Here is a 17481-nt window from a genome sequence, read left to right on the forward strand (position 1 = left end):
TATGCATGTTTGATGCTACTTGTGAAGTTCTTCAAAAAACACTGAAGAAGGCAATTTTTTCACTCGTGGTAATGTTAGTGCTGCTTATGATGCTATCACATCCTTTGAATTTGTCTTTATTTTGCATTTGATGAGAAATATTTTGGAAGTTGTTAGTCATGATCTTTATCAAGCTTTGCAATGAAAAAATCAAGACATATTGAATGTTTTAACTCTGGTTTTCTACTACCAAGACTTTAATCCAAAGAATGAGAGAATCATGTTGAGAGGCTTTCATAAAAGAAGTTATATTATTTTGTGAGAAACATGAAGTTGAAGTTCCTGATATGAATGCATTGCATATTCCTAGAAGAGGCCAAACTCGCAAAATTGTTAACCAAATTTCAGTGGAGCATCATTACCATGTTAATTTATTTATGGCTGTAATTAATACACAATTGCAAGAGCTTAATGGAAGATTCAATGATAATATGGTAGAATTACTTACTTTAAGTTCAACTTTAGATCCCAGAGATAATTATAAGTTCTTCAGTATCAACAAAGTAGTATGTGAATTAGTAGAACGTTAATGGTTTTATCTGTGACTTCAGTGACCAAGAGAAATTTCACATTAGAATGCAACCTCAACATTATGAACTTGATGTTCCTAATCATGTTGAGTTAACTAACTTGTGCACAATTTCGGAGTTAAGTCAAGGACGATTAACGAAGATGGGAAAGTCTTTAACATATCATTTGACGGATTGTTTGATTAGCTTGGTATTAACTCTCCCTGTTTCAACTGCTATAACTAAGAGATCTTTTTCAGCTATGAATATTGTGAAGAATAGACTCAGAAACAAAATAGAAGATGAATTTCTTACTAATTGTCTTTTGATTTACATTGAGAATAAGATTGCTAAAAGATTTGACACAGATTCTATCATTTGTAAAAATGGCTTCAGATATCGATCAAAGTGAAATTAGTCTTCTAACGAGATTATTTGGCAGGGATTATGATATTGAAAGTGAAAGACAAAAAGGTGTGGAAGAATTCTATAGATTACAACACATTAATCAGACATATGACTTTGTAAGTCAAATTCTTATTTTCTTCAAACATGTTTATATATACTAATACACAATAACATGAAAGCTCAATGCTAATTCATGAAAATTTCATTTGCTAATAATATAGGTAAAGAAAATGAGGGAGCACTATAAGAAATTGGACAAAGCAGAAATGAACATATGGGAATGTTGTGAGCTGCTTAATGAAGTAGTGGATGATAGTGATCCTGATTTGGATGAACCTCAAATTCAACATTTATTACAAACTGCAGAAGCCATTAGAAAAGATTATCCTAACGAAGATTGGTTACATTTGACTGCTCTCATCCATGGTAATTAAATTTGAAATCTTAGATTTTTTTTTTATTTTCTATTATAAAGGTTAATTAGTTTAATTTTAGTTATTTTTTGTCCTTTTATTTTAAAGAAAGTTTTTTCATTATTGATAGATAGTAAATATAATTTGACAAATGAATATTTGTTTATTTCAGATCTCGGAAAGATTCTTCACCTTCCTCAATTCGGTGAACTTCCTCAATGGGCTGTTGTTGGTAAGAACTTTCTTATTCTTTATGATATTTTTTTTTTAAATGAAATAATCTTTTGAATATTATGTTTTAGAAATAAAATTTAATTACAATATTTAAAATTAATTATCATTTTAAAACCATAATACAAAACCAAATTTTTATTAAGTCATTATGGCTACATTAAGGTTGAGAGAGTGTAAATAATTAATTATAAAAATATTTGTGTTGTAATTATTTTGATTCAATTTACAATATTTTAAATAAGACACATCCCTATATTTCATGTATAATTATTTTATCAATCTTTAAATTCCCAATTAGCTAGTTTTGGCATGTTACTTTAAATTAAACATTTAACCAAATGATTAAATACATATTTGCAGGAGATACCTTTCCTGTTGGTTGTGCCTTTGATGAAAAAAATGTTCACCACAAGGTAGCCTTCCTCTTCTAACAAAACTGTAAAAATGACCCCTTTTTTTGCATGTCTCTAAAACAATCATGTTAAATTTATATTAAAATCAACAATCAGTATAAAATACATATTAAAATATAAAATACATATTAAAAATAAATTAAATTATACATATATTTATAAATAATATATAATGATTAATTTTAGTGTACAAATAATATATTTTTATTCTAAAATTATCATCAACCAATAATATAAACTTTTTCTATGCTTCAGTATTTCAAGGAAAACCCAGATAGCAAAAATCCTGCTTATAACACTAAAGATGGAGTCTATAGTAAAGGGTGTGGATTAGACAATGTACTCATGTCATGGGGACATGATGACTATATGTATATGGTGAGTAATTAAATATATAGTTACAATTTATATATAATTTTTTATTATTTTGTTCAAGATATATAATAAATTTATACTTCACTTGAATTTATAGGTAGCAAAGGAAAATGGAACCACTTTACCTTCACCTGGCTTATTCATTATTAGATATCACTCATTTTATCGTAAGTATTTTTATTTACTATGTGCTTTTCCTTTTATGTCATAAGAAGGCATTTTTTGTTGGGCAACAAAAGTTCGTTTTATTTTGTAAACAAAAAAAAAAAATCATAATTATTTTTTAGAATTTTCTTTCAATAACGATGTATTAAGCTTAAAACTCTTTTGCAGCTTTGCATAAGGAGGGAGCATATACTCATCTCATGAGTGAAGAAGATTTTGAGAACTTAAAGTGGCTTCACATTTTCAAGTTAGTCTTTTTTTAATATATATATATATATCAAATAATTTGCACACAGCATTTGGTATTATTACTAATCAATAACATCACCTGTAATTTTATGTATTATGTAGTAAATATGATCTCTATAGCAAAAGCAAAGTTTTGGTGGACGTTAAAAAAGTAAAGCCATACTATCAATCACTTATTGACAAGGTGGGGGCACAAATTTCAGATAGATTATTGCTCATTTTGTTTTATTTTGAATTCCTTTTCTTGTTTCTTAATGTGACGTTCTTACTTTTTTTTTTGAATGCTTTTATAGTATTTTCCAGCAAAGCTTTATTTAATCCAAAATAAATTGACAATAATATTTTTTTCAATTTAAGGATTTGTATTTATTTTTGAGTTTAATAATTTAATTATTTATATAAGACAATTATTTACTCTTCTATTTTTAAATAAAAAATAAAATTATATAGTATATAATAACTTTATATACTTAAAATTATTTATTTTTGTTCAAAAAAAAGACGGGGGCAAAGCCTATGCTTGCCCCTCCTTGGATCTGTCCCTGAATGTAATTGCATATAATATTTGAGTTCTAAGTATTAGCATTTACATTGAACATAATTATACATATACTTATTTTACTATTTTATAATGATAATAAAACCTATTACAAAATTTCAGATAAGAATAACCATAGAAAAGCATGTTTTTTTCACTCTTCAAGCTTTCTGTAATACCCTACCACACACAGCTTTACAATTAAATCATAAATTAAAGGTGGCGAGGCATTATGATACCTAAAAGAAAGATACATATATAATATTTGAAGAATAATAATATCATTAGGAGCCTGTGAAAAGTTTTTTAAACAATTGACAGCCGTTAATCACACTCAAATCATGTTAATGCAAGTGAACATCGTATACAAAAGCAAAACAGGTTTACATATATAGGTACGTAAGTTCTGAAATAAGATATTTAATAATTATTAGTTTCGACCCGTGAAGAAAAAGCCGGCTAGAATATTACACCAGAATATTCCTGTTTTTCCAAATAAAAACTTCTAATAGGAATATACAAAAAAGATTTCAAAAGTAGAGAAAACTCTAAATAAATAAAAGTGAACTTCAAAAGAATATCCTTCATTTCGCCAAACAGAATCTCACACACTCAACGAGGTGCGTCACACCCTATATTTGAAAAATAGAAAAACCACGATGGGTGAGAATTCGAAGGTTCCCAGTAGAGTAATAGTTCCAAATAAAGACTATATAAAGAGATATGAACCCACTAGACAATCCTAATTCTCCAACTTCACAGAAGTTCAAGTCCAGGATTTTAGCTAATCCCAACTGGGTCAATTTGCTAAAGTCTCAGCGTTATCAATTACCTCTAACCTCAATCATTTCCAATATAATCTCATCTTTACTCCTAATATCCAATTACTCGGTTCAGTATTCAGTTCGGTAATTTCAATCACAAAAAAAATCAATACGGAGTTAATTGCTAATTTTAACATACTTTGAACTACCAACGATCTCATTCATTCACATAGTCATAATCACCATTAATTTCAAGTCTCAAGTCTCAATTGTGAAACCATACACAAAAAATAAGAAGTACAAAACAAATACAACTAAAGAGCAATCACAACAAATAGTACATTTAACAGTTAACAGAAATTCAATTGGACAAACCAAAATAGTTATGCACACTCAAACAATAGCAAACAAATGCACATGATATATGCTTGTCCTATTGGCTGTGAGCTCACTTGTCGGTTAAACTGCTTGACTCGACACATCCGGTAGTGAACTCGGACATGATCTCTCGGTTGTGCATCTTCAGAAGGAATATAAACGAATGAGAGTATCTTTTCCCCTTCTCTTGGAGGAATTATGAAGGAGTGTGTCTTTCCACATATGAAAGAATGTGCGTTTTCACCTTGCAACCAGAGAGAAATGTGCTATCAGGGATATAGTGCCCACCACACTTTTGGGATATAGTGCCCGCCACATTCTTGAGATATGGTGTCCTACACACTCTTGGGATATAATTTCCGCCACACTTTTCAATCATAATCACAATCAAAATTGAAACCACCATCCTAACCACAGTTGGAAATTGAACCGAAGAGAATCCTCAACCTTCTATCCAATCCCCGATGCAACAAGGGAGGGAATCCTCAACCTTAAACTTTTTCTTCGCAATAAGAGAGGGAATCCTTCATCCTCAACTTACCACTTTAATTACCACTTTACTTTTTGAATGTCTATCTTGTGAAACTTGCCCTCTATTGTGTTTTTCCAATTTTGGTAAAGTCTTGAAAACCATATAACCTTTTGCATCGAGCCTTCTGGTATCTTCTGCCTTACACCATGCTCTATCCTTATATCTAAATCTTATAGCTATTCAGTATTTTACATATATATATATATGCTAAACTTTCTTACTTATTTAAAAGCATTTAGAAAGCAGAGTACTGATTCTTTGTATTACCTTATGTATTCTTTTATTTTTCGAGGACGAAAAGTTTTATAAGGTGGGTGGAATGTAAGACCCAGAACTTTTAAAAAGTTACTATGAACTAATTTTAAATTATATATATTTGTTTATAGTTTTAAGTTCAAAAATTATTTTATTGAAGATAATTAAAGGTAGTTTTGATTAATTGGATTTGAAATAAATTAAGTTTTTTATCCAAACACTATAATTTTGAATTATCTTCCTATTTACCAATGTTTTGAAAACCGGACCGGACCAGCCGGTTCAACCGGGTTAACCGAAAACCGATCACCTAGCCAGTCCGGTCCACCTACAAAACCGTGCTGCCAAAAACCGGTCAAAAAACTGGCCGAACCGGTGGTTAACTGGCAAACCGGACGAACCGGTCCAGTTTCTTTAAGTACCAGTTTTCCCCCGTCAATGAAAATGGCGTCGTTTGTTTTTTTTTTTTAAATAAAGAAAAAACGCCGAAGAGTGAAGAATGCGTTGCAGCTAAATCCCTAATCACTAATCAATTAAACTCTTCCAAGAAGGCAAGACCACTCCCACTCCCAAAGTCCCAACCCTAAGCTCTTCTAGGCTGGAGCTTCTGTATGCGAAGGAGAACCGACACCGTGAATCGAGGGTCACTGTCGCGGGTAGTCCGTCACCGTCGCTCACCATCGCGGGTCGTCGCCCACCGCCGCGGGTCGTCACTCACCGCCGCGGGTCGTCGCTCACTGCCGCGGGTCGTCGCTCACGGTTCTATTCTCTATTTCGAGGCTCGAGCTTCTGGCCTTCTGTTCTCTACTTCATCTTGCAGTAAGTTCTGGTTTCTAGCTCTTTCTTCTGTTCTTGGCTTCTTGGTGTTTTCATTTTTTGTTCTGGGCTTTTGATCTTCTGTTCATATTCCTGTAATTTTTTTATTTTGTTTTTGGCTTCTATTCTTCTGTTCATTTTTTGTTCTGGGCTTCTGTTCTTGACTTCTTGTGTTCATATTCTGTTTTTATTCCTGGCTTCTGTTCTTCTTCAATATATCAATTATTATATGATTAATGAAATGTTAAATAAATTTGTTGCATGTTGAATTTGAGAATTAATTTGATGTATGTTGGATTTGAGAATTTTGCTCTGCTCTATTCTTCTATTTCGATCTGTTTTCAATTCTGCTCTGTTCAATTTAGATGGAACAGTCATAAAATGATCAGCAACAATAACATAATACTGTACAAGAAATTTGGATTTTTTATTTGCGTTTTACAGAAATTTTCAATTTGTTTAGTGTGCAATAGCATTGCTATACTTTGTACTAGGGTAGATAATTTTCTATGTCAATTGATAAAGTGTGTGTTCAGGCCCATTGTTGGTCCAAACCCTATAACAGAACTTTGTTATGAATGAATGATCTTGTTTTCAATGGATGCTGATTGTTGCTTGTGTGGTTTGTTTGTTACAGAAAGTACAAAAGGCTCCTTTGCAATCCGATGTTCACTCAAAATTTGCTTGAGTTTTTTATTTATTTTGAATGCTATATAGAATATTTTGGATTCTGGATTCTGGATTCTGTGGTTCTGGATTTTTTTTAATGCTATATTCAAGGTTGTGATTTGTATATTGAATTTTTTTTATAATTTCACTGTATATTTAATTAAACCGGTTTAACCACGGTTCGACCCCGGTCAGACCAATGAACCACTGAACCAATTACTTGACCGGTTCAATGACCGGTCCGGTTCTCAGAACCTTGCTATTTACAATTTAAAGTCTTGGAAATTCAAAAAAAATAATTATATTTGGCTATTTAAATTAGAATTTTATTTAATTTTACAATTATTGAACTATTTTCTATATTTAAATTACAAAATTAGTAGTTGTAAAATAATAAGATTTTTATATGATATTCTTTGTATAAATAAATACTTTAGGTTTTTGTTAATAAAGAAAATTAATTATATTGTATTATGTTTTCAATTAGAGCATTTGATTGAGATTAATTAGTACTTTGATACAACAAATAATATTTTTAACTAGTTTTAAGGATTAAATTAGATTTCAAATTAATTCTCTATAACCCCCTAATTTTTATTAAAATTACCAAGAACACCCTTATACCTAATTTTACCCAAAATAAACCCTACTCTAACCAAATTGAACCCTAACTCCCCTAATTCAAGCAGCAGCCGCAGCCCCCACTATCCTAGACACACACATGCAAAAACAAAATGAAAAGAAACAAAGAAAGAAACGAAAAAAAGGCAGAGGGAAACGGGGAAGGGAGATCCGAGGGAGGAGAGCGCCAATGGAGGAGGGAGGAGCTCGTGCCATCATCGCGGACCACCGCTGCCACTACGTCCTACTTCTTGCGCTGCCACCGTCGTCCAGGAGGCTGCCGCTACTATTCACCGTCAACGTTCGTCCTCACGGTGTTGCCATTGTCCTTGAAGTTCACGAAAAGAGAGACTGACAAAAGAGGGTGGCGCACACAGGAGAGGAAGAAGCTGCCTCTGCGCCGCCGTCGTTGACGAGCTCAGCCACCTCGCTTTTGATGCCACCAGAGAGAGAGAGAGAGAGAGAGAGAGAGCAGGGAGCAGAGGAGAGAGAGGGGAGACCCGTGCCCAGCCACCGCCACTTTTGCCGCTCGAGACCCGCTGCCGTTGCCGGAAAAATACTACCAGTAAGGTTTTAAGTATTGGGTTTCATTTCTTTTGAGTTTCCGAAAGCGTTACAATCATTGCATGTTAGTTTCAGTTGCTGTCGCCGGCGTCCAGTCGCCACTGCCACTTGCGGTGGTTGCCGGGGTTGCCGCCAAACCGGTTCAGAGACTGTCGCTGCTTCGTTTTGTCATTACAGTAAGTATTTTTGTTTTGGAGACCCCGCGTTAGCATTCTATTAGGTGTATTAAAGTATTTGCGATGTTAATGGTCTTAGGAATTAGAAACCGAGTTTGCATCTAACGTTTGAGGCTGTTATGCTATTGAGAAAGCAAGCGGAGTTGAGGTTTTGGTTGTCGTCGATTTGGGTCGAGACGAAAGTATTTCTGTGAGGTATTTGGGTTATGGTTTTGACTTATCGAGGTAGGGGCCTTTTTAAAAAACTACACTTTATGAATTGGAATTATTATATATGGATATTGATGTGAGAAAATGTATCTTTGAGTGATTGTATAAGTCTTATGTATTATTGGTTGTCTTAGATGAATATGAATGCTTGTTTGGCTGAATTATTGTTCGGTTTTGTGAAATGGACTGTTCTGGAAATGCTTCTTTAAAGTTATTTTGTAAAAGCTTTGAAATCGAGTTTATCCTGTTGAAAATTGATTTGAGTTTGAATTGGTGTTCTTGAAATCTGAAAATGATGCACTTTTGGAAACAACTTGATTTTGAACTGATTTGGTTTTGAACCCGTTGAAGAGGGTTGCGGAATGGTTTGGTTGGGACCCAGAAAGGGTGGCAGAGTCCAAGTTTTAGGGGAGGTCTGCCAAAATTCCTATAAAATCCGAGACTTTATTGAAATATTATTTGGAAAATTATGAGTTAAAGACTTCTAATATTTTACTTGGATTATTTAAGAAAGGGATGACTTATGCTTTTGAAATGAATTATTAAAAAAGGAAACTATGATTTAGTCTTGTTTCTTAAGAAAAGTATTATATCTCCTTTGGGAGCAAGTTATTTAGAAGAAACTTATGTTTTAAGGTTGTTTTAAATGTAAAAAGGGTTTGTCTATGAATTTGACTTGAGGGTTTCAATTAGAGGAGTTTCAATGACTTTGAAAGAACGTGAAAGTTTATTGACAAGTCTAATTTTACAATTTTTTAGGAAAAGTTTAAAGCACTCTTTGAATTCTAAGTTTTTCAAGACTAAAACAATCTTTGAGCAGTTTGAAATGCTTTATATTTAATCATGGGATTGGAGTTGGTTTTGTTTAAGTAAAATAAATAGTTTTGAAAATGTGTTCGGAGTAATTGATTACACAACTCGGTTTGACTTAGATTCTATTTTATTACTCAAATCAGGAATCCAAGGTTTTAAAGATTTTAAACGAATTTGATGAAATAAATTATGTTATTCTCCCCTAAAAACTTGAGACTCTGCTGAGGAACTTTTGTCACCAAATCCTATTTTAGGATGAATGATTTTGAATCTCTCAGAAAAAACTTTTAATTTGGTGTGGTTTTTGAAAAGTTATGGAAAGATGTTGAGAAAGGTGACTTTGTTTTAAAAAAAGAAATTTACATTTGAGGAAAAGTGGCTTGTGAGCCTATAATGATTTGAGAAATGGGGAGTTTAAAGTTAAGTCTGGAAGGAATTGATTTTTGATTTCTGGTGCACGAAATTGTGATCATCAACAATGGCGCCAAAGGACTTGGAGCTCTTAAACGTGAATCACACTTTGTCACAATTCCGCACAACTAACCAGCAAGTGCACTGGGTCGTCCAAGTAATAAACCTTACGCGAGTAAGGGTCGATCCCACGGAGATTGTCGGCTTGAAGCAAGCTATGGTCATCTTGTAAATCTCAGTCAGGCGGATTCAAATGGTTATGGAGGATTGATAATTAAAAGATAAATAAAACATAAAATAAAGATAGAGATACTTGTGTAATTCATTGGTGAGAATATTCCTGATGCTCTGTCAATGGCTACCTCCCATCCTCTCAGTGAAAATATTCCTGATGCTCTGTCACAACATTGGCTAATCAGCTATTGGTTCTCGATCATGTCGGAATAGGATCCATTGATCCTTTTGCGTCTGTCACACGCCCCACACTCGCGAGTTTGAAGCTCGTCACAGTCATCCCATCCCAGATCCTACTCAGAATACCACAGACAAGGTTTAGACTTTTCGGATCTCAAGAATACTGCCAATTGATTCTCGCCTATACCACGAAGACTCTGATTTCATGGAATGGAAAGCTCGGTTGTCAGGTGAGGCAACCATGCGTCATGAACCAGAAGGCTAAGAGATATGCACTCAATCGAAGGTAGAACGGAGGTGGTTGTCAGGCACGCGTTCATAGGTGAGAATGATGATGAGTGTCACGGATCATCACATTCATCAAGTTGAAGAACAAGTGATATCTTAGAGAAGAAGTAGGCGTGAATTGAATAGAAAAACAATAGTACTTGTATTAATTCATGAAGAACAGCAGAGCTCCACACCTTAATCTATGGTGTGTAGAAACTCCACCGTTGAAAATACAAAAGTGATAATGGTGTTCATTGGCTTCGGCCCCAGAGGGGGAACCAGAAGAACCAAGATGAAAATACAATAGCAAAAGGTCCTATTTATAGAAAACTAGTAGCCTAGGGTTACAGAAATAAGTAATTAATGCAGAAATCTTCTTTCGGGCCCACTTGGTGTGTGCTTGGGCTGAGCATTGAAGCTTCCATGTGTAGAGACTTTTCTTGGAGTTAAACGCCAGCTTTTGTGCCAGTTTGGGCGTTTAACTCCAGCTTTTGTGCCAGTTCCGGTGTTAAACGCCAGAATTCTTGAGCTGACTTAGAACGCCTGTTTGGGCCGTCAAATCTCAGGCAAAGTATAAACTATTATATATTACTGGAAAGCCCAGGATGTCTACTTTCCAACGCAATTGAGAGTGCACCAATTGGGCTTCTGTAGCTCCAGAAAATCTACTTCGAGTGCAGGGAGGTCAGAATCCAACAGCATCTGCAGTCCTTTTTCAGCCTTTGAATCAGATTTTTGCTCAGGTCCCTCAATTTCAGCCAGAAAATACCTAAAATCACAGAAAAACACACAAACTCATAGTAAAGTCCAGAATTGTGATTTTTAATTAAAAACTAATAAAAACATAATAAAAATTAACTAAAACTTACTAAAAACATACTAAAAACAATGCCAAAAAGCGTATAAATTATCCGCTCATCAATTTCAAAGTAAAGAGATTTGAGAAAAAGCGATTTATGACTTGAGTGATGACTTTATGAGTTTGATGATGTTGGATGGTAGAAGTGCTATTATGTTATGAGCCGGATGGCAGTACATGATAATGAATTATGGCTGGTTGTGGATTATGCTGAGCCGGCTGGCTGTATTAATATCAAATTATGAGTGAATATGAATATGGATGATTATTGATTTGATAAAGTGATTGTTACACTTCCAATTATCTGAGATACGAGTTTTTTTGGGTGAAAGCAGTGGCTAGCCACCACGTGCTCCGGGTTGAGACCCAATACTCTGCTGACCCTATGTCGTAAGTGTGGCCGGACACTGTGAAAGTTCCGGATGAGCTTGCCCCCGTGGATAAAAACCAGTGTGGGTGTTGTGTGATTATGATTATGATTGTGAATAACTCGAGTTGGGGATGCACGACAGAGGGACAGTCCAATGGTTAGCTACCAGGACTTGTCAGGTTGGCTTTATAACCGACAGATGGGACTCATCAGCCACTAGGATAGGCATTCATCATATGTATCTATGTGACATTGTTTGGGTGTGTATATTGTACTTGGTTTGCCTATGTGATTAATTGTATTTAACTGTTAATTGTTCTACTTGATCTAACTGCTTGATTGTGTTTGAATCTTCTTACTTGTGTTTGTGACTGAAAAATTGGTTGGATTGCAGTGGATTGGCTGTTGTTTGGATTGTTTGGGCCTAGGGCCATGGTTGATTATGAGATGGGCGGAAGGCCGTGTTTGGTTTGTATTTTTTTGGTTTAGGAAAGTATGAAAAACTAAACTGGTTCAGCATAGACTTAATGAACCTATGCTTGGGACAGCTTGGTCCTTCATGATGTCTAGGAGAAACTTTTAAAAAGGTTTTGGGATTTTTGAAGAGTTGACAGTTTTCTCTTTTAAAAAGGATTTCAGATATTTGAATGTATGTTTTTAGTTTTGAAAGGATACATAAGGCGGATATTAATCACTGTACTTTAAAAAGAGTTTTATTTTCACGTATCCTATTATAGTAATTCTCTAACCCTATAGTGAGAACTAGCAAGGACGACGTTCTCACTCCCCTATAGGTCTCTCTTTTCCAGGTTATGGACGACGAGGTTCGGAAGAACTTATATATTCCTCTTCTGTTTAAAAGATGTTTCGTATTTTATTATTTACTTTTCCCCTTGCCTTTATCTTTACAAGTTTGTTTAAGAGGGATAGGATCTTGATTATGTAATTCTTGTAAAACTAATAATATGTATATATGTATGTATGTATTCTTTGTAAGTATTATAATTTGTATTGAAAGTATGGATGTATGTTTGGAAAAATACGTGTTAAGTTCAAACAGGCTCATATTTTAGTATTAAATATTTTAAGAGTCGTCGTAATATCTGAGCTATCAGAATGGCGCAGTCGAAAGCGTGACATTTTGATAGTTTGGGTGTTACAATAGTGTCGTAGGTGAAAAATGTGAGTCAAAATTATTTCAATTTTCAATAATAAATAACAGCAGAAATTTACTTACTTATTCGAAAGGACCTAAACTCCCAAATTGAAGAGAACAAAAAAGAAGAGAATGAAAATTTAGTTTACAAGATTGAAAATATGTGAGTCAAAATTGTTTCAATTAATATTACACTTTATAAAATAAACTTACACTGTAGTAGTAGACCTCGTAATAACTGCTATATATTTGAGCGAATAGGTGCTATCCCTTTTTAGCCATTATTTTCTAATGTATGCGAGAAAAAAAAGTGTGAAGCTTAACTCACATAGATCATCATAGATGCAAATTCCATAGCTTATTGACACAACCTGGTGGAAAAGAGTAGTAATAAGTTATAACAAGCTAAGAAACATAATGATAATAAATTATAATAGCTAACATAACTAAAGCTATCTTCCATAAACATTTTAGTGAAATTGATAGTGACTTAGTGAAAAAATATTGTTATTGATGTTTAATTAATAAAAAATATTTAGACTTTGTTTATTCTTGTGAATATATAATTATTTGAATTCTTTTTTTTATCAGGTAAAAAGAAACTAGAACATTTTATGATGAGAAAGCAAAGTAAAATTGATGCAATTTTTAAGAGAAAAAGTTACTAATAATGTTGGAGTTCAAACAAGTCAACCCTCAAATCTTATTTCACAAGAAGTTCAAGTAAGTGAACTCTCTAATCATACTCAAAATACACATCAACATGAAGCCAAAGTTCCAATATTAGAAAGAGATATTGATATCTCTTTACTAGAAAGGGATCCATGAAAGCGACGTCCGATTTGATAGTATAATGTCAATGAACGTGATAATATTTGTAGAGCATATATAATAGTTGGGGAGATAAGCCTCAAAATGGTCCCTGAAGTTATCCTCGAGTCTCATAGTGATCCCTGAAGTTAAAAATTACTCATATTCATCCCTGAAGTTACACTCCGGAACTCAGACTTGTCCTTCGGGTCAATTTCGTCCAGCTGGCACAACCGGAAAGCTGACATGGACTCGTTGGTGACACGCTGTCAGCACAACGGCTAGCTGACGTGGCGACGTAAACTGTTTTGACTCAATTTGGTCTCTAAATTGAGGTTAAAAACCCTAACTCCTAATTGACTCTCTTCTCCATCGCACACTCTCTTCTCCTCTCTTCTCTATCGCACTAGAGGTGACTCTCTTCTATTGCTTCTCTTACAGTGTCTTCTACATCTTCAAAAACCACACGTTATGGCTAGCGCAAACAACGCAGCTGGGAGCTCTAACAACCCACGATCATTTGGACGCATCATGAGGAGAATGAATAGAAACAGAGATGTACGTCTGCCAGAATGGTGTGAGTGCGGGTTGAGACCAGTGTTGTGATGGTCAGCGACGGATTCTAATCCAGGGAGACCGTTCGTGGGTTTCCCAAACTACAATGTAAGTGTTTGATGCTATTGTTTGCTGTAATTCTGGATGTAAACTTGGTTGATTCACTTTCCAGGGTTCATACTGCAGGTAACAGGTGGTGTGGGTTGTTTCTGGGGGTGGATAAAATTCTGGAAGAAGATGCGGTAACATGTGATGGTAGAACAAGCTCTTCAAATGACAACGAAGAATGTGATTATAAGTAAAACAAGCTCTGTTTCATATTAGATATGTAGAGAATCATATGTATGTGATTGCATATGCAATTGTCCCTGTTGAAAATACTAAAAACTGGAGGTGGTTCTTGGAATTACTTCATGAAGACTTGGGAGATTATAAGCAAAACAAGCTCTGTTTTATATCAGATAAGTAGAAGGTACGTTTTAGAAATTTATTTGTTGTTGTATAATTAGTATTGGCTGTTGTGATAATAGAATAAGTGAGAAGATATTCATTACAGAGTAGTTGGATCACTGCTTATATAATGAACTGCTGTGTATATAATGAACTACTGCTTTACTTAGTAGATGGACTAATGCTTGATGAACTGTTGTGTATATAATGAACTGATTTGTATGTAAAGAATAGGGACCATTTTGATGTCACTTATAACACTGAAGGGACCATTCTGATGTCACTTATGTAACTCTAGAGCTGCTAATGAGGATGCTGCTGTTGCTGCAGAGGCTGCTGCTGCCCAACCCCTTGCTGCTAATGGTGGTGAAGCCACCCTTGTCCCACAACCCCCACCGAAATTCAGCTTGAACTCAGTCAACTACCCTTGTCACAAACTGATGACTCTCAATAGGTTCAAAAAATTAGATGACATTCATTTTATTATGTGCATGTTCTTATGCACTTTTACTAACTATTTTACCTGTCTTCACTAATAGGTTTTGCCTTCTCCTGTGAGGCCACCAAAACTCCCTCCCAAAAGGAAGTCCTCCAAACAAGAAAAGGCAACTCCGGGAAGCAACAATCAAGCAGCAACCACCCAACCAGCAACCAATTAACCCGCAACAAATCATCCGTCTCATCCTATGCAAGGTGCATCACAGGGGACCGTTACAAGGCTTGCTAACTTCATGAAGTTTGTTTCCAACCTTGGATTCAGACCACCCAAAAACAAAAGATGAAGACTAGGATTATTACGTTTAGGAGAAGATTATTTTATTTATCTATTTTGATGAAGCAGCGTGCTTTCTGAATTTTGAACACAGTGTTGGGGATTTTAGTGTTCAAAACTTGTGTTCTTAATATGTTGAGAACTTTGATATACTTGTTGAATATTGCCCTGACTCTGTAATGCCTATTTTAAATATGTTTTCTGCATTATGAATATATGAATATGGATTATGATTCCCTTGAATTTAGTTGTGACAGATTTTTTTTTCTTGGTCTCTGATATGCAATTAAGATTAATTCCATTAGATGAATCCATTAGTAGTGCAAGAACAATTATTTACATATAACCTCTTGTTTATTCAAATTCCAAATTATTCTTACACAGTCATGTCAAACAGTATAATCTGCATTTCTTTCAACCAAAAGGACAGGTACAAGTACATAAACAGAACAACATATGCATATCCCATGTCACATTTTTTTTGCAAAATTCAATTGACTCTGTTGCCTATCTAAGCTTAAGACAAGCACAACAACTGTAATCAGTAGCAGCAGCATACATGTAAACAGCAAAATCCCCCTCCCCATTTTGAGAACTCTAACTTCAGAATCTAATCTTCATCCTCCATTCTTTGTTGTCATTTGAAGAGCTTGTTCTACCATCACATATTACCGCATCTTCTTCCAGAATTTTATCCACCCACAGAAACAACTCACACCACCTCTTACCTGTAGTCTGCACCCAGGAAAGTGAATCAACCAACTTTACATCCAGAATTACAGCAAACAACAGTATCAAACACTTACATTGTAGTTTGGGCAACCCACAAACGGTCTCCCTGTATTAGAATCCATCACTGACCATCACAACACTGGTCTCGACCCGCACCCACACCATTCTGGCAGACGCGCATCTCTGTTTCTATTCATTCTCCTCATGATGCTTCCAAATGATCGTGGGTTGTTGGAGCTCCCAGCTGCGTTGCTCGTGCTAGCCATAACGTGTGGATTTTGAAGATGGAGAAGACACTGTAGAGGAGAGTCATCTCTGGTGCGATGGAGAAGAGAGGAGAAGAGAGTGTGCGATGGAAAAAAGAGGAGAAGAGAGTCAATTGGGGGTTAGGGTTTTTAACCTCAATTTAGGACATGACAAAACACAAATGAAGAAACAGCGAAGAGTTGAATTTAAACATGAAACTTGGATTAGGCATGAGTAGGAGGATATATATATATAAGAAATTATAAAACACACAGCATAGTTATCCATAAGCCTGACTCAAACTCCAAAGCTTTAAAACGCACTGGACCACAAGTCCGGGGATAAATTAACAAAAGAAAAGAAATAAAACACGATCCACGACATGACAAAACACAAATGAAGAAACAATGAAGAGTTGAATTTAAACATGAAACTTGGATTAGGCATGAGTAGGAGGATCCTTGGTCGCAAGGCAATATCGCAAAAAAAATCTAACGACGAATCCACTCAGAGAAGCTGGCAGCATCTGCAGCTAAAAACATCATTAGAAACTTCTAATGCTTACCTACCCATTGCACCCATTAGTAAAAAAAAAAACCAACATTTGTGGGAGAGAGAAAACCACAACACCATTTGTTAATATTAAAAACTTTGGCCGTTACCTCGTGCAACGGGCGGACTAAGAGATCGCGTCTGCAAACCGAGGTCAACTTGGCCCACCAGACTCGCTTGTGAAGTAGTCGAGGCAAAATAGACAGGACAACAAAGGCTGTTGGTTGAGTTTTGTGGACTGCCGAAGGCGTTGCTAAGAACAGGAGAGGTGGGAGGAGTGTATTCTATGGAAAATGGAGGTATAACGTCGCCGGTGTGGAAGACATCACGAGAAAGGACGTCTGTACAGTGAGGATTAACACTACTAAGTGTTGGAGCAGTGAAGTTGCTTCGAGAATGTGGCCTTGGATACACAATGCGGGATCCGTCAAGGTTCCTTATAGAGATGCATAGAGTGCCATCACCTTCATAGTAGGCGCGCAACCAAGCCCCATGCCTTATGTTGTACGCGGCAACCATGGAACGAAATCCCTCGGAGAAAAAAAGCATTGTTACCAACCTTGTCTAACATGACGCGAAACTCATTCCCATGGTTGTCCTTAAACATCATGAAATCACCGAGTTCATAATGAAAAGCGCGATAAAATGGACCGGAGACTGGAACTCGTCTCTGAAAAACATATAGAGAGAGCAGAGACAAAATTAAAAAAACTTTATATATATATATATATATATATACACGT

General features: G+C 35.2%; 2 protein-coding genes across 2 annotated transcripts in view; one reads left to right on the forward strand and one right to left on the reverse strand.

The window, feature by feature from the left end:
* LOC107632508 (inositol oxygenase 4-like) overlaps positions 1–3161 on the forward strand; it is a 7278-nt gene extending 4117 nt beyond the window's left edge. Inside the window, exons 6-14 of the mRNA XM_016336180.1 lie at positions 945–1072; positions 1178–1382; positions 1542–1601; positions 1964–2016; positions 2272–2394; positions 2489–2558; positions 2725–2803; positions 2908–2989; positions 3099–3161. Coding sequence (XP_016191666.1) covers positions 945–1072; positions 1178–1382; positions 1542–1601; positions 1964–2016; positions 2272–2394; positions 2489–2558; positions 2725–2803; positions 2908–2989; positions 3099–3161 — 863 coding nt within the window. The remainder of the gene's footprint in view (positions 1–944; positions 1073–1177; positions 1383–1541; positions 1602–1963; positions 2017–2271; positions 2395–2488; positions 2559–2724; positions 2804–2907; positions 2990–3098) is intronic.
* LOC110269939 lies at positions 16614–17442 on the reverse strand. Its single transcript, XM_021118094.1, has 2 exons — positions 16849–17442; positions 16614–16712 (listed from the first exon to the last, which is right to left on the reverse strand). Exons 1-2 carry the CDS (start codon positions 17285–17287, stop codon positions 16678–16680), a joined length of 474 nt encoding a protein of 157 aa, XP_020973753.1. The 5' UTR covers positions 17288–17442; the 3' UTR covers positions 16614–16677.

The sequence above is a fragment of the Arachis ipaensis genome, chromosome B03 (assembly GCF_000816755.2).
Source record: "Arachis ipaensis cultivar K30076 chromosome B03, Araip1.1, whole genome shotgun sequence".
Classification (NCBI taxonomy): Eukaryota; Viridiplantae; Streptophyta; class Magnoliopsida; order Fabales; family Fabaceae; genus Arachis; species Arachis ipaensis.

Coding starts and splice junctions, on each gene's coding strand:
- LOC110269939 (XM_021118094.1), bottom strand. CDS start 17,287: ATGCTTTTTTTCTCCGAGGGATTTCGTTCCATGGTTGCCGCGTACAAC. Junction 16,713..16,848: donor TAGTCCGCCCGTTGCACGAG/GTAACGGCCAAA, acceptor TTTTAGCTGCAG/ATGCTGCCAGCTTCTCTGAG.